At 36.4% G+C, this 27,112-nt stretch overlaps 1 protein-coding gene across 1 annotated transcript; it reads right to left on the bottom strand.

Moving 5' to 3' along the window:
- Positions 1-1,679: 1,679 nt before the first annotated feature.
- Positions 1,680-11,316, bottom strand: LOC134531270 (UDP-glycosyltransferase UGT5-like). The gene is made up of 4 exons (XM_063366962.1): positions 10,454-11,316; positions 6,653-6,878; positions 5,153-5,372; positions 1,680-1,962 (listed from the first exon to the last, which is right to left on the bottom strand). Exons 1-4 carry the CDS (start codon positions 11,306-11,308, stop codon positions 1,680-1,682), a joined length of 1,584 nt encoding a protein of 527 aa, XP_063223032.1. The 5' UTR covers positions 11,309-11,316.
- Between the last annotated feature and the right edge of the window lie 15,796 nt (positions 11,317-27,112).

The following is a 27,112-nucleotide window of genomic DNA, read 5'->3' on the forward strand; positions in this document are numbered from 1 at the left end:
TTTGGAAACGTGAGCAGAAACAATCGAGCAGCGCGAGAAGGGGAAGGAGGAAGCTCGCTTGCGCCTGCGCAGAGGGAACTGTCTACTTCGCTTGTTTTTTTTTTCTTGCGGGAAGAAGGGACAGCCATTTTCCCCATGGCTAAGTTTTTCCCGGTGTTCGTGTTTTTTTCGGGTGACCTCGTTCGTGAGGTAAAACTCTCGTCCAGGGAGTGACCGGGGCTTTTTCGCTTTCGAGACCTCGCGGGACGGGTGATCCACGACAGTACGGGGCCGTATCGCTGAGACGAAGTGAGGGTAAGTGGTTGGCAGTGATGGATAGTGAGACGGAGCTTCAGGCTAGACGATCTTCGTGCAGCACTTAATCTTTTAAGAAATAATGTAGCTTCAGCTTTCAGGCCAATTATGTTTTTAGGAAAAGTAGTTTGGGGAATCGACATTTTGTTATAGGCCTGCATGTAGTGGCTGGGAAGTAGACTATTCCTCAGCGGAGTCGCGGCGATGGAAGAACGGCCATGTTGTTAAATGATTAATTGTTTGCCGGTCGACATCACTTTAATGTTTAGTTAATGTATTTATTTATTCATGAATCTATTTTTTAACTTATTTGTTATTAATTTATTGGTTAAACATTATCCAGAGTTTGTTTATTGTGTTCCTAGTATGTGGTCTAGTAAATAAAATCTGTGCTTGAATGATTTAATAATGTTTCTTTTCAATGCATAAATCTTTCCCTACTCTCCCTGTATGGGGAGAAGACTTGGTCTCGGGTACAGGAACTCTACCATCTTAATCAACCCCCAATGTTATAGTTTATTTATTGTTTTATGTATAGGAGTACGCGGGATGTCTGGCGGAGTCCCGTCACAATATTATTGCTTGAGTAAAAAGCAATTGAATTTAGGATGTTTTACCGATTTTGTAACCGATTGATATCAAAAAATAGGAACATTTTTTTTAAGTGTACACAATTAATATATACTTATATATAGATACATTGAAATTATTTACTCTCTAGTAATTTTTAAACAATTGTGTGGCAGCCCTGAATCAAGTATCTGCGGTTTAAGACAAGGGCAAGGAATATTGTTGAATATGTTATAGGTAATGTTATGATTATGTTATAATGTATTATTGTTATAATGAATTTAATTGTGCTTAGTAAATATGTATAGCTTACGCCTTGTTCTATGTTCTTTCCATTGTGACCCCTAAGTTACAACATGTTATTCCATCCGACAATAGAAGCCCAGTACTTGGCTGCGGTAGTAGCCATGTTTATTTATAAGTAAGTTAAATATTGTTTCAAGTACAATAATATGTACAGTTCTTTTATTACTTTATTTTTTATTATTTGTGTAAATTCTTCCCGTGTTATAATCTCGAAGCATTATATATATTCTTAATTAAATTAATATTTATTAACTTTGAAATGCAAGTCTATTGGTTGCACATTTGTTACGTTTCCATGCATTGTGTAAGTAGCAGACGCGATAATGAATTGTTCCGGAAGATCGAGCTCCATCTTCTGTTTATGTTCCCGTGCCATTGAAGAACGGGCCTAAGTTATAGACAAGGTTCTGTTGAAAAACTGGCAAAACTGAGTTTAAATCAAAATTATTTAAAAAAAAAAAAACAATTATAAAGATGATTATTACAGAAAAATCATTCATTTCGGTGTATTAGTTCTTTTTCTGTTTCTGGCGGAAATGCGTCTTCAGTTTGCTGAATATAACCTTGACAGACATGGACAGTAGCACGACGAAGAGCGCCGCAGTCGCCAGGAAGAACAGCGCGACATCTAGCAGCAGGTAGCTGTACCACGGCATGTCCACTGCCGCCGTGCGCAAGTGCTGCGCTCCTTTGTGTCGCAGTACGTACTCCGTCCACCAGACAGCGCGCTCCATGGGCGTCGTCTGTTGGTCGTTCACTATGGCGTGCAAACGGTCCATGTTCTCCCGGTAGCTGCAATCATTAATCATTGAGACTTGTTCAAGATGCATCTACATCGCTATGGAGATTTAGATACTCGCAGTACCATAACCATGTAGTGATAGGATAGATATAAAGTTAGTTATTATGAATGTATTTTAAATTATAAAATTTATGTAAAACGTTATGCAAATGAAATGTCTGTTAAAAATTTTAACTTAGGCAGTAGGTATTTTGTTTGCTATAGTTACTAGGGCCATGTCGATCCGCATTATTATTGGGAAGCTAGAATCATCAAATCATCAAAAGGGGCATGCATATAGCTCTGCACAAACCAGTATCTATTAAGCAAATAAAAATTTAATATTATGCATTTATGTACATGTATTTTCATATAACAAATACTCTCTGTAAATTTATATCAATGACATGCTCGTACTTTAAGGTATTACTTAAAAAAAAGTACAAGTGGTTACAGCAGGCACACAAAAAAGGAATTATATTTTAAGAAACCATAGATAATAATCGAATTCCTGATATTAATAGTATTACATAAAATAAGGCTGAATAAATTGTGTGTGATGAAAAAATTTTGTAGCCAGCATTGTGAAAAAAGTAAATATGTAAAAAATTTTCGGTGACAGGTGAAATACTTACAAAAACTTTAATATCTAATAAGTCCATTATGACATGACGAAAAAAAAAAAAAACCTACGGTATCCTGAGTGATCAGCTACATTCAGGGAAAGGTCGCGATAAACCGACTTAACATGCCAAATACGAACGAAGCACGCAAAATGCCTTCGTAACCTGTCCCCGAGAAGCCGGATTTGTCCTTTACCAACAAAAGGAGCCTCTGATCACTAAGCTCCGGTCAGTGAATCGCACGCTATTGTCAAGAGTTTTAAATTTTTACATGTACAATTTAATCATTTGGCAGTAATAGATAATCAACGTCCTACTGAATCGGTGATTTTGTAAGAATCTTTGCAACGATTCTAAAGGACAACAAAAATTACTGACATCCATTAAAATGCAATTTTCAAGGCTTCTTCAAGAAGGTATTCGGAAACTGCCACTTACTCGAGCAACTATTCTTTGTTGTTTCCTGTCCCAAGCACGCACGTAATACGAGACCACACAGTCTCCAAGCTTGCCAACAACCTGAGCCAAGTGAGCGCAATTTCTTGCTTACTGTCTGTGATAACTATGGCATTTATGTTAGGATAGGCCTATAAATAAGGCACTATATCAGAATTCAATAACAATATCAAATACAAGTTCTTGTGACCTCATAAACTTGTGGTGTGCTAGAGCAGTTCGGAATCGAATAGAATTGTAATTTTTTACAAACGGTTTAAGCCAGGAAATATTTTACCAGATATAACCTCAATTACACCACATTAATTTATGAAAATTATTTAGGTTTCATAAAATACGATCACTGTATTTAATATGTTATCAGAGCAAATAAAAAAATATATTATGAATTGCCACAATTTTTGCAAAACTTCGTGACCCCCGAGAAACCTCCAGATGGCCTCCGCATGGGGAGCTCTAGTAAAAAAAATGGGCTCCCCATTTATAAGCCATCCTGGAAGGGTTTTTTGTTCCCACCCACCATCTCTTTGGTAGCCTGACTTGTTGCAAGGGATTGTATTCCTATCAGACAAATGCCACCATCTGCCTGAGACAATCCACCTTGGAGGAGCCGAGCCGCGAACCCGAGTCCTACAAGTCAGGCGCTCTATCCCAGAGCCGTAAAACTAAAGGTGCACATATTGAACATTTGTAAGAAAAACTAGGTTAGTTTACCTTCAATTTTATGTATGATTGGTTGTAAATAGTCCAATTTGGACTGTTATAATATACCATTAAAACTGGGACATTATTTTATGGACACCCAGTATTTACAGCCCGATGTGCGACTGACTTACTCATTTATGCTAATTATAACCGGCTTCCAGAAGAGATTTTTTTTATTTGTAATGGGTGAAAAATTACAGAAAAAATAGTATTTGTTTAAATTTTCAACCCATGAACAATAAATCGACCTTCCTTAGGAGGCCATACAATATGTCCCATAAAACATTGAATGTACCATCGTACTGTATTTGGCTATTGGCGTTCAATATGTTATCGCCTGCTTACTGGAGGCTGGTAGATGAGCAAATTAAGCTTTTTTTTTTTATGAATTTCCACCATATAATTTAAAATTATTGATTTTTTTACATAAAATTATTTTTTTTGCATTGATCAAGTATCGAACAAAACTGATTTCCAAAATGGAATATCTAAATGTTAAGATGGCGGGCGCCACAGTAATAAAAATGATTACTACACTCTAGTGGATAAAAATTGAACTAATATGGTGGTAGTGCACTCTAGCAGACGACAACAAGATAGTGGCCGCCAGCAGACAAAAACAAGTTGGTGGACATGACGACAACTAGCTGGCGATATTTATACCTTGGCATTAGTGGTGGGAGTTCAGTATGTTGGTGGCTTCAGTGGAGGAAAATTCCGTCGCCGTTTATATTTTATTTTATTTTTGCCCTCACCGGTTTCGAACTGATCACGTAAGTATGTTTTTTAAATAATAATTTATTAAAATTTTATTAATTAAATTTTTATGAATTTTTAAATTTTCCCATTAAAATATGATAATTATAAAGGATTTTAATATGGCGGTCGTAACATCGTAATCCATAATGATGGGGGCTTCTATTTAACTATTAATTAATATTTTTTAATAAATTTTAAAATTTTTCTAAATTGTTTTGATAATAATTCCGGGTTTTCAAGATGGTGGCCGTAACGAAAATTCAATAATCTAGAATTTAAGATGGTGGCCATAACTAATCGATGCCATCATAAACATCTAAGATGATGCATGTAACGAAAATTGAAACATTAGGGAGTGGGGAATTCAGTTCCTTGATGGCGAAAAGTTCTAGAAAACAAAATGGCGGAAATTTCTAGAAAACAAAATGGCGTAATCCAAGATGGCGGATAAAGGTCAAAGGTCAAGATCATCCAAGATAGCCGTCGTGATGTCAGAGGTCGGTCGGCGCCACGCTCCACAGCCGGAAGCCAGTGCCCGTTAATACTTTTCTATACTACTTATTTTATTTAAAATGAATCGCCATTGCTTTGGCTATAGAAAGAAATTTATTGTGGCATAGGAAAAAGATGTTAATTTGATAGTAATGTGTGAACATACCTCTTGTCCTGTATAATTTTTTTTAGTGCTTCAAGTAACATTGTTTTTGTGAGCTCATTCAATTCCAAACACATTGTTACTCCTGCGTCTTCTCCCAGCTTGGTGTTATAATCTTGGTCAGCAAACACAGGTATGCCTATCATTGGGACCTTTGCGTGTATGGCTTCTTCAGTGCTTTGCAGTCCTCCTTGGGTGATGAACACTTTCACCTTGGGATGGCCTGGAAACATACACGCAATAATGTGCTAAAGAAATTAACAGAAATGAATTTAAAATGTATGTTTCTAGGTGCTGAATCCCACAACCGATACGAATATGGGTTTTACGTCGTACGGAAGGACCCCATCTTCCTGGACACAAATACGGTGCACGTAGATTTAAAAAAACTTATTTTATTGTCTATAAGTGTCTATTTACTAAAAAGCATTTAATAATACGCTGAGGGCGAATGAGCAGTTCTGCTTCCGAAGTTGGTTTTTCAACTGTATTTTTAGAAGAGAAAATATGGCTAAAATGTGTGTTTTCAGAATGTGTTTTATGCATGATAAACACAGTACAGACCCTTTAAAGCACTCAAGGGACTGGCATTACACCTTTATCTTCATCTTTCTCTCGTATAATGTTGTGGTTACCCAACAAATCTCACAGTTGTCCCACGCACGACGAGAAGACTGCGTGTCAGTCCACAGCCTTGCGCTTAGAGGCGATACAGTACTAGAAGCACCTGCGAGCGTCACACTTATCATCCCGCCTTACGAACATAAATACATCCCTGACAAAGAGGGCTTCTTAAGGCGACAGGACCTCCTAAATTGTTGTGGTTTCCGAACCACATTGTCCTGTGTACAAACCACAATGTTGGGATGGAACCCATGTGGGTACTTTCTAACATGGGCAACGAATGATTCAATATAAAATTAGTTACTTAGTGCATAAGACCACAACATAATTAAAAATACACAATATTACATTTTACAATACATTACAATACACAATATCACATTTTATATCAGAGCTTCAGTTTAAAAGAATACCTGAAGCTTCGGTAAGCCCGATATCTGAGACATCATACTTGGTGTGTTGTTACCACACGCTGGCATATCTCAGTTTATGAGAAGCGAGCAAAAATATATATTCTTGAAAATTAAATACTCCGCATAATCTAAAACAAATTTTAAGCTAAAGTTGCTTTCTAACACTGGAATTACGTTTAAAAAAATTATCTACAGTAAGTCACAACTGCAGTAGTATAAAATTAAAGACTTCAAATATAAGTTTAGTGCAAAATGGTCACATGTTAAATTTTACGATAACATACAAAAATATAGGTTATGATCAGTAACGCTGTAAAATTTCCAGATAACTTGAAATAATTTACAGAGTTGAATTATAGATGGGCGTAGAAAACTGAAACTATCATTTTTAAGAAATTTTAAATATTGAAAGCAATGTTTTTGTATAATTATTGTTTGGAGTCCTCTTTGAGAGAATCATGCTCACGCAGAATGTCCTGCTGCGGCAGCCACTTGGCGATCTTCACGTTGCGAGGCTGGCCGGGCAGGTTGTCCTGCTCCCACTTCCACAGCACGCGGTAGTCGGGCAGCTCGGCGAACACTTCCAGGAACACCTGGCGCTTGTCGGCGGTCAGCTGGTCGCTCCTGACGTTGCTGCCGAGGCTGAAGTATATCGCGCCCTTGGGAGCCCCGTCCAGGAACTCCTGGATGTCCTGAAGACATACAACACTGCACGTGAAGGAACTGCTGGATGTCCTGAAGGCATACAACACTGCACGTGAAGGAACTGCTGGATGTCCTGAAGACATACAACACTGCACGTGAAGGAACTGCTGGATGTCCTGAAGACATACAACACTCCACAAACTACTTGAATACCTGAACATGTACAAAACCTCAACGTAAATGAACTGCTCGCTGTACTGAATAAATAGAGCACTAGCATGAAGAAAGTGCTGGATGTCCCGATGACACACAACACTGCATGTGAAGGAACTGCCGGAGGATCTTTGGCATGCTAACACTTACTGCTGTGTGATTTTGGTGGACTGCAGTGGGGAAGATGCCCACCTAAAGGCAAATGTAAAATATAAATTGTTAAAAAAAAACTGTAAAAAATCAATGGACTGGAAACAAATGACAAAATCTTCTTAGCGGATACAAATTAAATCGTAAAACTAATGGTTAGTTGAATATTTTCGACGTTTTACCTACAAAAAAACTTGCGATACTCAGATTCTTTCAATGTAATATAAAATAAATTAGTTTTCTAGAAAATCTCTAACATAATATAGCAAAAGTCTCAATGAATAAGATTTCATAAAAGAGCATGTGTAAAAAAAAGCAATGCGTCGCTTATTGTCCATATTTTGCAATAAACGCATCACAGTGTCGTGGCTTGGTCTCAGCGGCGGGACGGGGGTCTCCCTAGGAGGTGTGGCTTACACATGCAGCTCGTAGCTGACTTGTGTGGTCAGCTTCGAGACCTTGCCAATCTAACATCCAAGACGAAGTGAAAGTCAGTGCTTGTGCGCAACTTTCGTATATATTTGTGTCTTCAAACCAATTATTCACATGTTATTCGTATAGTGGTCGATCCCTCAATTTAAAAAAAAACGAAACAATTGCCGATTAATTAAAAAGCTCAAACAATCTCAGAGCAAGAAAAAATCTTAGCAGACTCGTGGAATTAATCGAAAGAGCCGCCTTTGTCCTGATCGATGCACAATAGTTTTGGCAGAATTTTGTTTTGCCACGAACAGTTTTATGGACATCAATCACTAAATCTATAATCTTTTTCTTTTCTTTTTAGCTTTGTTGATGACTGATCGTGGTTAAACAAGCAACTGGATTTGCAATCCTAGTATATAATGAGAATAATGTAAAAATTTAAAGAGACAATGTGCAACACAGTCACTTAGTAAATGTGACGAAAACATTTTTTAAATCAAATTTTTCATAGACTTCACACATTAATAGCCGAAAGAAAATGGAACATATTCGTGAGAAAATGTTAACTGAAAATAATTATCTAAGCTGATTTCACATCCCACTTACACCTTGTTCCCTCTTAACATTCGTATACAGTTTTTTTTAAAAGTCTGTAAAAAAAATTTAAACAAATAAATTTAATTGCTATTTTTTGGCCATGAGGTGTAGAGTATTTGTTGGTTCCACCAACACCTAGCTTTGAAATATTTATTTGTATTATACTGCTAACAACTATGTACAATGGTGGGTCTATTTAGTCATGGTTGGTCTGACATCTTGGTTTAGCATTTGTGGAACTATCTTTATGAATGAAGAATAAATGAATGAATGAATTATGTCCCTCGTTGACATCGAGATGATAAACAACGGTTGAGAGGTGGAACATTATTATGGCGAAGAGAGTACATTAGTGGGAGACTTCTCACTGGCTGATGGCAACGTCCGCCACGCTTCCAACTTCCTTTATCGACCCCACCGGTAATTGAACTGGATAACCTAGTATAATGAGGTGAATAATACACTCTATAGTAGCCTGCAGCATCTGTTTAGCTTTCATTCTGATTTAATTCAAAACAAAGCTAAAACAAGGCCTCGAACTATCTTTTGATACAAGAAGTGATCCTTGTTTATGGACACATGAGTCACTGAGTCAGGGAGCGCACTAAAGAGGCGGACATTGTCACACTATCATGAGTTGCAGTCTTTTTGTACATAGGCAATGTGAATTGACAGGATAGCATGGCTCGTCATGTGAAGGTCATGGCTGACGGCTCCTAACGCATAGTAGTTCTTCGACAAAATTATTTTATTTCCTCTGCTCTTGCTTATACATCACAGGAGAAATAAGGATGCGAAGAAAACAGTACATGTCTAAGTGTGCCTAGAAGAGACTAAACTTTAATTATTTTGATCCACATGGGCGTAAATTTGGAAGAATCTCCCCTTAAAGTTTGCCTTCATCATGAAGGAATCGCAACAATTAAAAATAAATGTTTCTGGGTTCTACCATTTTTGCTGTTATTTGATTAGGAGTCAATCAGATATCTGCTTTGTACAGAAAGTTTCCAAAAAACGCCGTCATACTTGGCAGGTGACTCCTTACCAGAAAATAAGTTACAAACCTATTTACAAGTTATCCTTTAAGTGATGTCCAAGTAACTTATGCGCTCTTAAAAACCAAATTTTTGTCAAAATATTTTATAGGAATTTGGTAAATTATTGCAACTAAATTATAAATAGGCAATAATGTTTCTAATAACAAAGATTGTACACATATGATAAATTATTGACAGTATAATTGCCCTACATTACTTGTAGGTCAGTTTGAATTAAGTATTTGACATATATGTACGCATTTCGCGAAAACGGCTTAGGTGTACAAGTGTGTTTAGAAAATACGACCTTTATATTGTTTTCTATAATCTTGTTTATAGAATGCCACTTAAAATTATTTCTATCTTAGACTGATAAAAACACGAATAAAATGATTACCAGTCCAATTTTAGTTATGGAGAAGAATGATACTGTCAACCATATTATAAAATATATAAGGTCTTTGTTATTGGAAACATTATTTACCGATTTGAATTATTTAGATGCAAGTAGTTTCCGTTACTTATTTAAGTATAATTTTAAGAAATTTGTTATTGGAAACTTATTCGCTGATCTGTTATTATGATGCAGATATTTTTCAGTAAGAAAGTAATAATGCTAAAATTCAATTATTATTTTTAGAGCATATAACTCCCTTATTAATCAGTGTTATTTAGAAAAAACACGTATGTTTATAACTAACAATATGTTTTATCCTTTATTATAACATAGTACATTCGATCATAGAAACTCGTGTCGCACTCCGAAACAACCATGTTCAGATAACAGGTCAGACATCCTGATTTCTACTGGCCATGGTTTTGAAAAATCACTTCATAAAATGCTTGGTTTATTTCATATGAAATGCCACGGCCAATTCTTTTCCCTTGATGATTGAAGAGTGTTATTTTTGTCTACTTCGCTAATGATAATCCATTTTGATACTTAATATATACAGTTGTGTTTATTGCACTAGAAAACTAAAACAACTAGAATATCTAAGGTAAACAAGAGCCTCTAATCACTTGGGTCCAAATTTGGAGTATATGTCATACTTTAACAATACCTTGAAGCATCGCAGAATATAATTACTTCTAAATTGAGCATGATGGCTTAGAATATTTGCGAATAAACCATTTAAACAAATAAACACCCTTCTGCACAGAACACCACATTAAATTGCTAATAAAATATTTGTGCATACCTGAGGGAGAGACTTAGGGGGTTTGATGTTAAAGCCATTGATGTTCACAACTGCGGGTACATGTGGTCTTGGAGAGGAGAAACCTTCTATGTGTGTCACGAATAACATACTGACTTGTTTTTGGAGATCTCCTATGTATGGTGTAGACGGTCCGAAATACCGTTTTGCTATAGCGTCTTGCATTGGAAGGATTGTCCTGTAGAAGAAATGTCCGAATCTAATTTGGAAAATCGTAGTCTCAAGACGCTGCCAGAAAGATCTTTTCTTATCGGTGTAAGAAAGGGACATTTCTGGAATGTAGGAAGGGTTGGTAGGGTTACCAACGGAATCGTAATTCACCGTCGTCGGCGGAAGAGACGTTATGCCGATCATCGGAGCGGAGAACCTGTGAGCGAAGGCAGTCATGCACGGTGTTATTAACCACTCCAAGATGACCAGGTCGAAGTGTCCTTTCGTATTCTTGGGGTCGATCATCGCTTGTACCACGTCGTGGCCCATTATCGTCTCGCACAAATAATTTCCACTGAGCACAGCTGTTTTAAAAATTTCAATCTTCGACTTATTTTCTTGTCTTACGGAGCTGAAGTTGTTGGTTTCGTGGAACGGCTTGTACATGTAGGAGAAGTCGACCTCGGTGTAGTTGGCGAGCTGCGGTTCCCTGATGGGGTCAGGGGTCACCACGACCAGCTGGTGACCTCTCCTGCTCAGCTCCAGAGACAGCGCGCGGTACACCACCTGGTGGCTGATGGACGGAATGGGGAAGACCGCAAGGATGCGGGCGCCCTCCGCATGTTGTCCCTCGAAGACGAGGTAGGATGTCACCGCGAGGAGCAGAGTCCAGCAGAGACGGGCCATCGCGGTGTTACGAAGGCCCAAGACAGGGAAGTGGAAGATACCTTGTTGTTTCGACCGCCTCGAAGTGTATAAATGTTACAACTGTGCACCTGTTATCGAATGCCGCATTTCAAGCATACGTTATCTTCACACTACGTGGAATTGACTGGTTATGACTTTGCTAGAGCGCGCGAACAGTTGTAGGTTCCTGCAGAATATATGAAGTAGTCGGTGTAGCAAAGACAATCATAACTCCCCTCCCCACTGCTATTACATCCCAAACACTCCCCTATTTCCCCTTTATCCCCTTTCTAGCCTTCCCCAATAGCTGCAAGGTAGGAGAAGTGAAAAGAAAGTCTTCGCGCATTAGTCCGTATTACACGAGCAACAATGAGACTCTGAAATTTCAATTGATCACTCATTTTTCCACTTAAACCTGTCCCAGCATTTTAAAATTTTTAATATGGAGTTAATTTGCTTAGCCAAAACAATGTTATGTTTTGCAAGTGCTAGCGTATTTCTAAATTTTTAATTTTAATATTTAATTTTAATAATTTTAGTATTTTATCACATCTTACAAAAATTGAATTTAAGTTTGAATAAATTTAAATCTTGCGAGTGCATAGTTAATTTTATTTCATCTATGCAAAGAAAAATTATACTATGCCGATTTTGTATGGAGTGCTTTGCTACGCTCATTATGAATATATGTCTTACTTTTAAACTTTAGATTAAGAGTAGAAAAATTACCGTTGAACAAAACAAGATGTTAATGCTGAAATTAAAAATTGGTTGTCTGTAAAGTCGGTTTACGGACGATAGTTTAACGTGACAACGTCATAACAGAACATTGATGAAATTATTGCATACTTTTATGGATAAAATTGAATCATTTTTATTGAATTATCACTATTTGTATTGATGCAAAGAAGGAGTGAAATGAAATCTACAATTTAATTTATTAATTTACTTTTATTTGCACTCATTAATTCAAATAAGTTTATTACTTTAACAAACAGATTATTATAACTATAACTTTTATACATGTTTGCTATTTAACTTCTTCCAATCTGTGTTATTCTTTTAAGGATAGGAAAAGTAGGAAACGAATGGGAGTGTTTCAAGTTTAATGTGCCTCGAAAAAGTCAAATCGATGATTGTTCCAATAGAGTGGAAGAGAGATAGATGCGGCGCAAGCGTACAATGAGCGTAACGGTACAGTCTGCGTAATGGGACAGTGAGTCATCCTTTTTCGTTCGTGCAGCCGGCGTTCATCGATTTATTAGACGTTGTCACGTCAAAAAGTTTGTTTCTGCCAAGCCAATTCTTTTACCCCAAATTTTGATCTCCTATCTGCTTTCATCAGGAAATTTTTACTGGTTAAAAATCAGTGACTATAAGTATGTGTTAACAGCTATTTTTGCGTGATTTTTTTTGTTCTATTCTGAAAATTTATTTTGTTTATGTCAGTGCATTCAATAAAATAGGGAAAATGTTTACAAAATAAATGTTCGAAGCATTGTTTGTAGTAATTTGTAAAAATATACTGTGTAGTGGTAAGTTATTGTGATTTAGGATTTATCCCTAGACAATTTGAATTTAATAAGACTGTTTTAAAATAAATATGGTGTAACAGTTACTACATGATGCCATGATTCAGCTCCATTTTTACTGAGAACGTACACAGTCCAGACAAGCGAGTTGGGTACGATGTATGTAATTAATATGCTAAATGTGGTGTTTACCACCTAAAACTGAAACCTCAGTGCAAATATCTAGTTTGATCTGCAGTGCGATATAAAGCAAATATCAGTAACGCTTTATAAATGATAATTAAAAAGACTCATGGGGCAGTTTCATGCGGCATTTAACGAAAGTGTACGTGGATTTTTACAATGAAAAAGATTGATAGTTACGATTCGTTACAAACGAATGTTGACTTCAAAATCGCACACAACTTATTTAAGTTAATTTATTTAATTTTGCGGGGAGTGGGAATTAATACACATACAACTACTACTACTACTCTGATGTGAATTAATCCCTTAGACTTGTTCTTAATCTTTATTGAAGTAAAACTTCTTTACAGCCCGCAGAGTTAGCATATTTGATGATATCGTTATAGCAGATTGAAAAGTGTAACGCTCATCGCGTTATGAAAATAAAATATTACGACGGAAGTAGTGTTAAGTGCATTTCTATTTGGTCTCCATGTTTGTTACACTGGAACTTTATGCGAGAAATTGAGTGTTGAGACCTTGTGGCTGTGGACACTAAACACATTTTAATGCCTCTTCTGGTTTGTATAAATTTGGTAATACATTATTTAATAATAACATGTATAGTAATCTAGCATTAACACTAAAACATTTTTATTCGCAAAATTAATGTATAATTTTTTAGCCACAAAATTACTTGCCGGAAACAGAAATGGCAGCATAGGTAATGTGCACAGTCGTGCGCATGGCCTGCTTCAAGTATAGATTATTCAATCCATAGACAATAATTCGTGCACAAAAAAACACACGTGTGTGCAAGGCCACCACGGGTGTAAGTAGTTTACATTCTCAACAGATAGCACGTGGTTCATTTATTTGAGTGTACGAATTCTGCCAGTGTATTATGGTTTGAGCTTCTGGCATTAGAGCCGAAGGTCCCGAGTAATATTTCCGGACGGTTTGATAATGGGAAATTTCCTTCCAGGATGAAGGGCTGGATGTTCTGTTGTTCTTCTACCTCCATACTGCAGAATGCCACAGCGAACCGCCGCAAAATCATGTCGCACCACTCACGTCACGAGCATCTCTTTTTTTTTTTTTTTTTTTTGTGGATGGCTGGAGATCCAAACTAACCTCAAGGCTGATCAACTCTTTACTATCTCAAAATTACAACAAAAACCTAAATTAAGTAAAAGTAGGGACGTTGATTATGTTGAAACTGTTCATTTTAATAACTGTATATTATTAATTAAACTGTTTAAATCTTTCATTTGGCAATTAAAGTTAATGCTCAGAAATTCTTTTCTTTTTGAAATCACCGTTCTTCGTTGAGGATTGCGGTGAAAGCTGTACAAACTTTGTATTTAAATTTAATCTCAGTCGGTTCGTGGTGTGTACCACAAGTGCATAGTGAATATCGACATTTGACAGAACCAGATTCAATTCCTTCTTTGTAGCCCACACTATCGATAAATGATAAATTGCATTGTTCAAACCAGTAAAAAAGTGTGTACTACGACACGAATTTTTCTTAATTATTTGCGCATTAAAATTGACCAATTCTTTTTTTTATCTTCATTGGCTAAAACCACACTTTATCCTCGAAATAGTCATGTAAAAATAATAAATAGCTATCTTATTTATATTATTAATTTAATCCATATTAGCATCTCTGCTTTATGCCAGGCGACTTAGTGTGTGGACTAACAAAGTTACTAGTTCTAAAATATAACTAGTCCTTGGTTTAGGTTTAGGGATTGAGGCTATCCATGAAAATTATCATGTTATGGATGTAATGGGACATGCCACAATTTTCACAGGCATGGCCCAAGCACAGAAGTCAAGAGGTGGCTAGAGGCCCTGGCCTAGTATAAATCTACAACCATGTCTCAGACAGGTCTTGAAGTCGCAGACAGGTATTGAGACCCATAAACCACCGTATATAGGTCTAAGTGAGAATTTGTATGAAATATAAATAGTATTCCTCCAGTTTTGTTAACTATTACTGAAATGAAACAGTTAATAACCTTTGTTGAAAACTCTTTTTTAATACACTTTCGATCAGACATTACTTGTCTTGATTGTCTGTCTGCTTATTATAGGAAACTTTTTATTAAGAGAGATATAGAAAAATAATTTTCGAATAAGATATAAGATTTAAAAGTGTTTTATCTAACCACTTTTCTTCATTATTTCTATGGTGCCTTGAGATAAAACCTTTGATTATCACATAAAGAATAATTCAAGAAAGATAACTTATCATGTAGATGCCATTTATAAATTTGTGATACGTGGGAAGCAAAGCAAAATGAAAGGTAAGATTAATAAATAATTAACCAAGTTTAAAAATAAAGATGTAAAAGAGCCAGTCAGTGCAAATTTCTTACAAATCGCTGGTAGGTAGTCACAAAGGATAATTCATATGTAACAGAAATCAAGTTGGACTAACAAATATGTAACTTATATAACACGTGAAAATAATTTGAATTGAATGTTTTGGCAATAGTTGATCTTCTTTGTGTTAATTTTATTATTTTTGTTTGGTTTAAGCTCAATGTGTGGATGGCATTTGGCGCCAATAGCGGCCAGTAGGTGGTAAAAGGTGTACGTCGAGGTACTGCGCCAACATTCGACAGGAGCAGGGAGTGTACCACTTTGGAAGGAGACCCCCCCCCCCCCCCCCAATTGCAGACGGCAGGGACTGAACCCAAGACCTACAGAATGCTAGTCGGGAATGCTACAGTCCGACCAAACACATTCGTCAGTTTTCGTGGCATTCAAACACTACGCTATGCCTTATCACTACTTAGATTTTAAAAAATACTGTTATCATCGTTAACTTAGGAGTCGTAACTAATAGTGCCTATCATATGTGGGCCACTATGAAAAATTATGCATTGGGATTGCAAAAGGAAATAAACATATTGGTTATTGAAATAATTTATTGCAGCACATTATAGAGATACCGCAAGAGGCAACATACATAAAAGTCGTATGGTTTGAGAAATGCACTCTAGATAATGCTCGGCAGCAGACAATGAATGAGTAGATAACATTTAGCGACGTAAAAAGATAATTTATCCGTTATATAATATGGTTAAAAGACTTCATGGTAAGCTCAGCAAGCTTTGCGAATAGTAGACAGCTTTTGAATTTTTTTCTCCCCCTTATTTAACTTAACTATAGTGTAGTAATGTTTTGAAGCAAAAGCGAGAGGAGAGGACTGAGTTAGGGATAAGATACTAAGTTCACCTTAGTTCAGGAACAGTCGTATACATCGAGGGTATTGGCCAGTCATGGCAATATCAGGCATCACGACAATTTCCCATGCCTTAAATAATGAGGCTTGATGTACTTAAATGTGCTGAAATAAAACATACACAGACCCAAGGAAATTTTTGGGTCATGCATTGAGCAAACAGGTACATGCAGGAAAAGAGGAGGATAGTCGGGTGGATGTGTCTAACCTGTTCGAGGCGAGTTGGACCCAAAGGCAGATCATAAGGGGGAGGGAGGGTTGTGTTGAGTAGGGGAGGGAATTGGTCTTTGAAGCTTCATCTTACTGATCTATTTGCGTTTTTTTCACCTTTCTGTGTTTGAAATGTCTGAACTTTGTTTACTTTTTTGAAGTGATTCCATTTTATTGGTAATTTGGTTTGCTTTTTAATTGTATATTTATATCTATATGCTTCTGGATAACCTAAGTCATTGTTAAGTGCATATTTTTGTAATATTTATGTTTGTAACCACTGGATGTTTTATTATTATTACTTCATTATGTGTACAGGCAACTAGTGGTGACAGTATGGTTCTGGATATACGACATACCCGAGGATTTTTTTATATGTTTCGTATTTAAATTGTTATAATTGTATGGTTGGTATCTAAATATACATAATTCCGTATTTATCGTTTCTTGTCACTACATAGCACTTGAGCAAACATCAAATTTCTTACACTAATCCATTTTTTCTCAACTTGTGTGCGAACATACATAATTAAAATGATTTGTGCGAACAAGAGTTCGCAATTCCTTTCAATATACTTAATTATAATGCGGAATCTCTCTTCTATATGGGTTTTTAAACTTAGATTTCGGTTAGGTGAACAAAAAAATAACCTTTTTCTTTTAAATAATGAATTTAATTTATTTGGGATGTGACATTTAGTATAGGAAACGTGTTTTGTCGCACGCTTCATTATATTCATTTAGCTTAGTCCTTTAACTTTTACACGTCTTTAACGAGTGATTCTCTTTTTAAAGTCTGTGTCTTTAACTCTTTCTATTTCACATGTATGTTATTAGGGATTGTGACTATTACCATCGAACATTTTGTGTTGGGGAAGCGATGTCTGATCTTTCTGAATGCGTTTTTTTTTTACGCTAGGTAGTGTATTTTTTTAAATATATATTTATACTTAATTGTACTCTCATGTGTATACGTCAATATTTACCTAATTTTCTGTTCAGTTTAGACTTTTGAAATTTCTCTTTTGGTTCATTCTCCTGTCTTATGTTTTTTTGAGGCTGTGATATTTATTGTATTGTTTCTTTTATATAATACTTTCAGTTATGGCGGTTACACCTGTTCTTATTGGCATACATGTGTCTTTTTAGTACAGCATCTGTAGTATATGAAATGTAATTTCTCCTGACCATCTCTGTGGGTTTATGAAGTGTCTGGGTTTGAGTCTTATGATCGTTTCGATGTAGGTTGCAATATGCCTGTAGGGGTTGTTTTGGTTTTTTCGAGTTGACTTGTTATTTTTGGTAACTATATTATGATAATATTAAAGGATTATATATGTGATGGTAGAATTTCAAGGAACGTTTATGATGAGAATTATACAGTTTTGTTTGTGTACACGCTTCAGTTACTTCAATACTTATTATTAGTATTATCCTGACACTATGTTTATTTTAATGTAAAGATATTTTATGTCTGGCAATACATGGATTAGCACTAGTAGGTAGTATATAGTTGGTGGGCAATGAGTATTCGTACACCACATTTAATTATTATTTCCTTCTTTACTCCTTGTCACTTGAAAGTCGTTGTCGGGCTTCGTCGTTCACGTTACTTAGTTTAAAGGCATGGGTGGTGTAATTAATAGTTTGCAAGGCATCCTTGTTGTTTTAGATATTTTGATATATTATTTTTTTCTTGTTGGAGGCTTGTTTTCGGGGGCGGCTGCGTGTGTGTTATTACCGTCTGCCCTCCGGAAAGTGAAAGTTACTTACTGGTGACCTCACGAGGTTCGCCGAGGCGACTGTGGCGGTCTCTTGGGGAAGGCAGATATAATTTTTGTGTTTTCTGGACTATCGCCGAAGCGATGTGGTGTTTGAGACATGGAATTGCTATGTCTGTTATTCTGCAAACGATTTTGGCTAAGTGGTTATTAATATGAATATCATCGTGTGTTCTTTCACAAACATTACTGGTGTGTTCTATTCTGGTTTCGTCGGGATGGGATTATAGTGCTTCTTATGCTTAATGGAATGCATAGTAGTAGAATATATATTCTTACCTGAACCAGTAACCTTTTATTTTACGTTTTGTTATTAACGCCAGAGCTTCCTATGCTTATTGGGTGTATTTATATAGGTTATTTTGTTTTATTTGCCCCGATATGTCCTTAATTATTATTTACTAGTATGAAGTCTATAGTTGGTCTCTGTTTATTCATCTACCATATATAGAGATTGTTTTTTATCTAGCCTTGATGGAAAGTTAACAATAATCTTATAAGCATTTACAACATGACTCATATGATATTCTTTCACTCCTTATTTAGAACACCACACACTATGTCATGAGTGAAAGGGAAGGATGGATAGCTGTTAATGTTTGTTTGTATGATTATTTATTAACGATGGTATAACTATTTTATAATGATACATAGTTTATTAGAATAACATGCTAAGTTTACTTATATGAAGGACAAATTACTCAGAGCTGATGATAAGCATTTGTATTACACAGACCGTTAAAACGACTTATGTTTATATTCCTACAAAGTTTGACTGTATAAACCTGCAGGTATTTAGTTTAGGGTATAACACGTTTTACTTACATATATATTATTTACTGGCTATACATACACTTTATTACTATATTTTTAATAACGTCTTGTGGCTATATCGCTTTGTACTTCCTATTTATTGCCTACACATAATACTATAACCGATTTTATTTATTAATGAATGTATACTAGCTGGGCTAGCACTAAAGACTCGTATGTGCGTCTTTTTAACAAATGGGAATAGCATGTTTTGTCTCTGGTGTTGTGCCGTTCGTTCGCGAGGCCTTATGTGGGCTGTGGTGTATTTTTCGGTTGCTTAATAATATATTTTGATTATGTAGGTATTTATGGTTATTGATATTTATTTGTGTTGTCATTTATCGGGCCATGTCATTTGGTGTGTTGGAGAGTGTGGTAGTTTTATAATATTGTTCTCGTAGATAGATTTTTTTAAAGTTTCGCGTTTGTTTTATTTTACGTATAGGGATTTTTACTCTTTGCATCATGCTGTCTCAATAAGCGATTTTATTATTTCATGGGAGTTTTCACTGCATTGCGCTGTATTGCGTTTGTGAGTGTATTTTGATTGTTTTTGTTATGTTTTAAATGTTTTTTTTTGTTATTTATGGTAATTTTTTTGTCACATGCATTCGGCGGTTTCATGTATTACTGGGCTGTACGTTTTTTTATTGTGTTCCACGCTTAGGCTCTCCTGCAAGCTACTATAGCACGCGGCGGGCCAGGGTCGACAAACAAAACTTTCTTTTCGTCGCACCGGGAATTTGAAAACAGTTTGAGGAGTGCGTCTACGGAGTACAGACGTGCGCTCCCGCTTTGTAATATATTTTATAAATTTACTTATCGTTATTCGCTGTCGGTTGTCTACACGGCGTATATAGGTGTTACTATTTTTAATATATCTTTTCGTCTGCGTTTTTATTTTTAATTACACGTCGCCGTGTTGGAGTGGGTGCATTCCGGTGAGTTTTTCCTTTATGTATGCTTATTTGCGGTGCGCGAACAGGCTACACGGTCGTTTGTTCGACGTTTATTTATATTTATTTGTTACAAGTCGCCGGGGTGGGCGGGATGCGTTCCGGTGAGTTTTTTTTATGTATGCTTATTTGCTATTTTTTTATTACCTCGGTGACATACGTAGTTTGTTTTTATCGATCGTGCCGCAGCTACATTTTATTTTTAATTACTTAACGCTTCGTGTTAACTGCAGGGGTTTCTTAATACATTCCTGGTCGCCGGCGCACGCTTCCAGCACGGCGTTTATAATGCTTAACACATTGGCCTGTAAAAATATTATAAAATTTAAATATGCTTATTACTTCACGCGTTTTTTACGTTACGTTTCTCGCTCTCCTCTGTGACATTAAAGATGGCGGTGTGTGGATTGCACTCTACACGGCGTACATAGGTGTTACTATTTTTTAGTATATCTTTTCGTCTGCGTTTTTATTTGTTACATATCGCCGGGGTGGGTGGGGTGCGTTCCGGTGAGTTTTTATTTTATGTATGCTTATTTGCTATTTTTTTTATTACCTCGGTAACATACGTAATTTGTTTCTGACGATATTGCCGCAGCTATATTTTATTTTTACTTACTTAACGCTTCGTGTTAACTGCAGGGGTCCTAACTATGCTATCCTAATATTATATATTTTAATTATGCTTATTACTTCAAGCTTATTTTACGTTACGTTTCTCGCTCTCCTCTGTGACATTAAAGATGTCGGTGTGTATATGTGGCACTCCATTTAGTCTTAGCCAGTATGGCGGGGGGTTTTTAAGCATGGCTGAAAATGATTTAGGCATAGCTAGTATGGTTGGGGTTTCTTTTAGGCATACTTGGGGGTGGGTGTTTTAAGCATACTAGGAGTGGGGGTGGCACCTATAGTTTATTTTTTTTATTACCTCGGTTACATACGTAATTTGTTTCTGACGATATTGCCGCAGCTACATTTTATTTTTAATTACTGAACGCTACGTGTTAACTGCAGGGGTCCCTTAATACATTCCTGGTCGCACGAGCGAGGTTTCCAGCACGGCGTTTGTAACTCGACGTAAAGTAATACTTAACACATTGGCCGAGAGCCGATTACTACACAATGTTTGTATAATATTTATTTTTTACTTGACGTAAAATAATAGTAACTATGCTTAATACTTAACTTGCTTTACATTATTTTAAGTTTTAACTATGCTTATAACACTAAAACATATGCGTGAGCGGGCCGCTCCCGCTTTGTAATATACCTATTTTATAAGTTAACTTATCGTTAAACGCTGTCGGTTGCCCACACGGCGTACATAGGTGTTACTATTTTTTAGTATATATTTTCGTCTGCGTTTTTATTTGTTACATATCGCCGGGGTGGGTGGGGTGCGTTCCGGTGAGTTTTTATTTTATATATGCTTATTTGCTATTTTTTTTTATTACCTCGGTAACATACGTAATTTGTTTCTGACGATATTGCCGCAGCTATATTTTATTTTTACTTACTTAATGCTTCGTGTTCACTGCAGGGGTCCTAACTATGCTATCCTAATATTATATATTTTAATTATGCTTATTACTTCACGCGTTTTTTACGTTACGTTTCTCGCTCTCCTCTGTGACATTAAAGATGGCGGTGTGTGGATTGCACTCTACACGGCGTACATAGGTGTTACTATTTTTTAGTATATCTTTTCGTCTGCGTTTTTATTTGTTACATATCGCCGGGGTGGGTGGGGTGCGTTCCGGTGAGTTTTTATTTTATGTATGCTTATTTGCTATTTTTTTTTATTACCTCGGTAACATACGTAATTTGTTTCTGACGATATTGCCGCAGCTATATTTTATTTTTACTTACTTAACGCTACGTGTTCACTGCAGGGGTCCTAACTATGCTATCCTAATATTATATATTTTAATTATGCTTATTACTTAAAGCAATTTTTTAAAGACATTATTATGCTTATACTATTGTGTGTGGGGTTATAATTGCGCAGTTTATGAGTGACGCTCCAGCGGACAACTTCTTGCTCTCTCTGCGCGGGATTTTTGAGGTTATGTTTCTTTAGTCATAGCTGGTATGGTGGTGTTTGTTTTAAGCATACTGGTGGTGGGGGTATGGTAGACATAGCTGTTATGGTGCCTTTTTTGAGGTTATATTGCTCCCAGGTATTTAGTCATAGCTATTGTGGTGGTGTTTGTTTTAAGCATACTGGTGGTGGTGGGGGTGGGGTAGACATAGCTAGTATGGCGCTTTTTTGGGGTTATGTTTCTCTCAGGTATTTCGTCATAGCTTTTATGGTGGTGTTTGTTTTAAACATACGCTAGGTGGTGGGGTTGCGGTATTTGCTTTTCGATATTTAAACATGGCGGGTTATTTTCCAAATTTAAATATGACTATTGGAAATTTAATTTTGGCGGTTTAGGCATAGCTCTTATGGCTGGGGTTTCTTTTAGGCATACTTGGGTGTGTGTGTGTTTTAAGCTTACATCATGGCGGCATAGGTATGGCGGGGGTTTTAAGCATACAACATGGCGCCTATATTATGCTTATAATATGACGTGGGGATTTTATTTCCACCTCTGTATATTCCTTGTGCTTGCTCCTTTCCTGTACGCAGCGATGGCTTGACCTTGCTCCTCTGTGGTAAACACTTTCACTGTCACCCAGCAGGTAAACACATTCCTGGTCGCCAGCGCACGCTTCCAGCACGGTGTTTTTAATGCTTAACACATTGGCCGAGAGCCAGTTACTACACAATGTTTGTAATAATTTTATTAATATTATTAATTTTAAATATGTTTATTACTTAACGCTAAGGTGCTAACTCATTGGCCTGTAAAAATATTATTAATAATTTAAATATGATTACGCAATATTATATATTTTAACTATGCTTATTTTACTCGACGTAATAGTAACTATGCTTATTACTTGCAGTGTTGCACACACACTGTTGTTTTTAAAGACATTATTATGCTTATAATATGATGTGGGGATTATAATTGCGCAGTTTACGAGTGACGCTCCAGCAGGCAACATCTCGCTCTCTCTGCGCGGGATTTTGAGGTTATGTTTGTTTTAGTCATAGCTGGTATTGCGGGGCTTTTAAACATGGTGGTTATTTTCGAAAGTTACCCGTTTAGGCATAGCTAGTATGATTGTATTTTTTTTTTAATTTAAGCATAGTGATATTTTATTTCTTTTCGAAATTTAGATATGGCGATTAAGCATACTCGGAGTGGGGGGTTGTAGACGTTTATTTTCGAATGCAACATGGCGGGTTAAGCATATTTAGATATGACGGTTGTGGAGTGGTGGGGGGTTTATAGACATATTTTTTTAAGACATGGCGGTTAAGTATAATGGTGGGGGGTTTGCTTTAAGCATACATCATGGCGTCAATTGTTTTAAGCATACAACATGGCGGCGGTTGTGGAGTGGCGGGGCTTTTGACATTTAAACATGGCGGTTTAAGCATACAATATGGCAGGTATTTTAAGCATAGCGGTTTAGGCATAGCTAGTATGGCGGGGGTTTCTTTTAGACATACTTGGGGGTGGGGGTGGGTGTGGGTTTATATACATATTTATTTTTCGGAATTTAGACATGGCGGCGATTATGGAGTGGTGGGGTCTATAGGCATACTTTTTTTAAATATGGCGGTTAGGCATACTTGGGGTGGGGTTTGCTTTTAAAGACATAGCTTCTTTTAGGCATAGCTTCTTTAAAGCATATGTTCGTTATTTTATTCCCCATACTTCATCAGGTTCCCTGGTCTAGTGGTCAAGGCGCACGCCTCGTAACCACGACGTTGGTGCGTCCCCGGGATCGAATCCACCCAGTGCCCAGGTTTTTTTGTATACAATTCCCGCCTTCGGAGTGACGGTGGCGCGCTCCGGTAACTAAAGGCTGAACTAAGATGGCGGCCTACCGGCGCGCCCTGGTAACCAATGTCAACAACAATGGCGGCGCCCAGTGGCGGCGACGGTGGCGCGCCCTGGTAACCAATGTCAACAACAATAGGGGCCCCCACGTGACAAGATGGCGGCGCCCATGGGGGTACTGGCGCTGTGTTTACATTTCAATGTTTACATTGAGCCAGTATCCTTATGCTGCCCCTACTGTGTTGATTTGAAAACTCTTCTTCTGATCGCAACTTACATCGAACAACATTAGGTTTTCTGGGAAAATCCATGAAGTAAATAACTCTTTATATTCTGAACACATCGATCTTCTGGATGTATTGCTTGGATATAGTGGTTTGACATTTTATTTTGGGAGGGTAAAATAATCAGGTGGGTATGCGTTCGCGATGCTGGGTGAATACTGTCGCCTCTTACCTGGCTTAAACTAAAGTTATGAAAAAGATCAATAATCAAATACTGGAACCTATGCAATTAGTTATACGAATTGAGTACCGATATGTTTGGCTGCTTGTACATGTGAGCGAGCATGCAATTAACCACAAGATGTCGAAAGTTAGTCGCAGATAATACGAAGTAGAATAATCGGTGATACAGAACAAACATAAAAGATAGGTCTTTAGGGTGTTAAAAATTAATTCCACATTTGTCAAGACCAAAAATCAATTTATTACTAAACCTGTCTAAGTTACTCCTGATGTATTCTTTTCAAATATGTAAATACTCGTCTTATTAGCGAAGAGATATATTTTGTGAATTCAAGTGTTAGTTCATTTTCTGTTTCTGATGAAAATGTGCCTTCAGTTTGCTGAATATAAACTTGACAGACATGGATAGTAGCCCGACGAAGAGCGCCGCAGTCGCCAGGAAGAACAGTGCGACATCTAGCAGCAGGTAGCTGTACCACGGCATGTCCACTGCCGCCGTGCGCAAGTGCTGCGCTCCTTTGTGTCGCAGTACGTACTCCGGGTTTCTGTAGCTTAAGTAGGTACATAGAGAATTCCGACATATAGAATTACTTATCTATCATTAACAGGAATTTAATTTTCACTAATTAAGTAGCTATCGTTCTCAACTGTAGTGTTGCACTATTATATCCAGCAATTATAATAACGGCAATACATTTTTTATCAGTAACATTTATTTTTCTGAGAAATAAACATTTGCTAACTCTTTAAAAATCCGCGAGATTTGTGATGCCAAGCGATCATGGTGGCATGACCTGTTGTAAACAATCATGTTAGTGCAAGATTAATAATTTTTTTATTTCAATTTAATTGCTATTTATTTTATATATAATTTTTAAACATTAATACATTTTCGGAACTTTAAAATAATTGGATAAAATGTATAATAGCATTATTTATAGGACAAGAACATTTTTTCTTCATAATTCAGAGAAATCCATGTCTAAGTCATAGAGGTATTACTTCTTTCTTACCTCCATGGCCTAAATTCTGTGGCCTAAGTCATCCATTAAAACGGCCACAAAATTGAATTTTACGTGTATGCTTACAATTCACGCCACTAGGATCGCTGAAATAGCGCGTCTCGTGCTGCGCCTGAGTTTCCTATATTGTCGTGTACAATATTTGTCATTTCTTGCAAGCCTTGATCGGTTGTGTGGAAGCCATATACTCTCTTTTCTATGGTGGAAGCCATTATGCAAGCAAGGAAACGCTCCATATAATTCCCATATTTGAAACATTTTTCCTCATATTTTAAACAACAATCCAGTTTAAGTAGTAAAATGTAAGTTTTGATTTGAACTCTACAAATAAAAGTCTTAAATATTCATGGTTCAGCTATTTACTACCAAAAAAGGAGCAATCACAGACATAATATCACCATTATACAGTTACCTACTGACTATGATAGCTTTTATGGAAAAACAATAATCGATTTTAATGTGATTATCAGCTTGAGGAATTGCGACAGTCTGCTAGTGGCTGTCCTAATTTCCGTTATAGATTTGCTCACCTAAATATTTCAGGTGAGTTTCCAAACAACCTGTTTGGAATTAAAACAAAACTTTTGTTAAAAAATATAATTTTTAATTTGTACTTATCTACAGTAAAAAATTAAATCTACTTTCCACCAACTATAAACAACTTTCTGTATTTTGTTATCACTTTGTATGCCAGATTACCAATACTTTTGTATTCAGATGTCAAAAGTACAATATCGTATAATCTTTAAAATAAGCCAAAAGTGTGTAGCTTGAAACTTTTTTTTTTTTTTTTTAACGGTTCTGTAGGCAAATAATTTGTTCAAGGTTAGTAAGTATGTTACTGTGCATATTGAGTGCGTATTCTGTTTTAGAGTTCACTCTAATCTTGTACTATCTTTAGCCTACTCTCTCGCCCCCTGTCGGCATGAAAGATGACTGGCGGTAAAAATAAACATGACGCGATGATGAAGCGTCGGTGGTGATGATGATGAAGAAGCAACAAAAGTAAACCGAGTAAAAACGCTGGCTCACCTTTTATAACGCCTGCGTCGTCGCTCACGGCGAGGCCTGTAAGCAACATGGCCTTGGCAGTAAGTATATTACCTGACTGCTAAATAAATGTTATTTCGGGATGTTCCCTATTGTTGTAATTACCGAGGCTTTAGGTTCATGACAGATAAGTTTAATCGCTGAGGACCTATCATCATTATTGTAACATCCTATTCCTGTTAGTTTACTCCTAAGGTTGTATGGATTGGAATAAAAATATTAGTGAAAAATTTATAGTGTTAATCAATTAGTGTATGAATTTTCCAGACTAGGTGATTCCCTAGTTAGTATTTGACTGTAACAAATAGTGGACCAATGTCGAAATACAGAAAATAAATACCATAACTACTGTAAGTTGTGTTTGTACGGCCAGTTTAATTATTATGCAACAAAATTATATGAATTTAATTTAATTTAGGATATTTAGCAATTGTTTGTATTTACAGTATATGAATCATACATTTATGTTTTATTTAGGTATGGTTGTTGTGATAATGCTGGTTAAGTAAACTAATACTACAAATGAATATTAGTAAAATGTTCTATACATGTATTTTGCAAGACAGCTGCTTTATATACATGTAATCATAAAAAAAATCGTGAAAATATAATACATAATAATAAAATAAGCTTAAAAATTACAAACATTT

The sequence above is a fragment of the Bacillus rossius genome, chromosome 3, assembly GCF_032445375.1.
Source record: "Bacillus rossius redtenbacheri isolate Brsri chromosome 3, Brsri_v3, whole genome shotgun sequence".
Classification (NCBI taxonomy): domain Eukaryota; kingdom Metazoa; phylum Arthropoda; class Insecta; order Phasmatodea; family Bacillidae; genus Bacillus; species Bacillus rossius.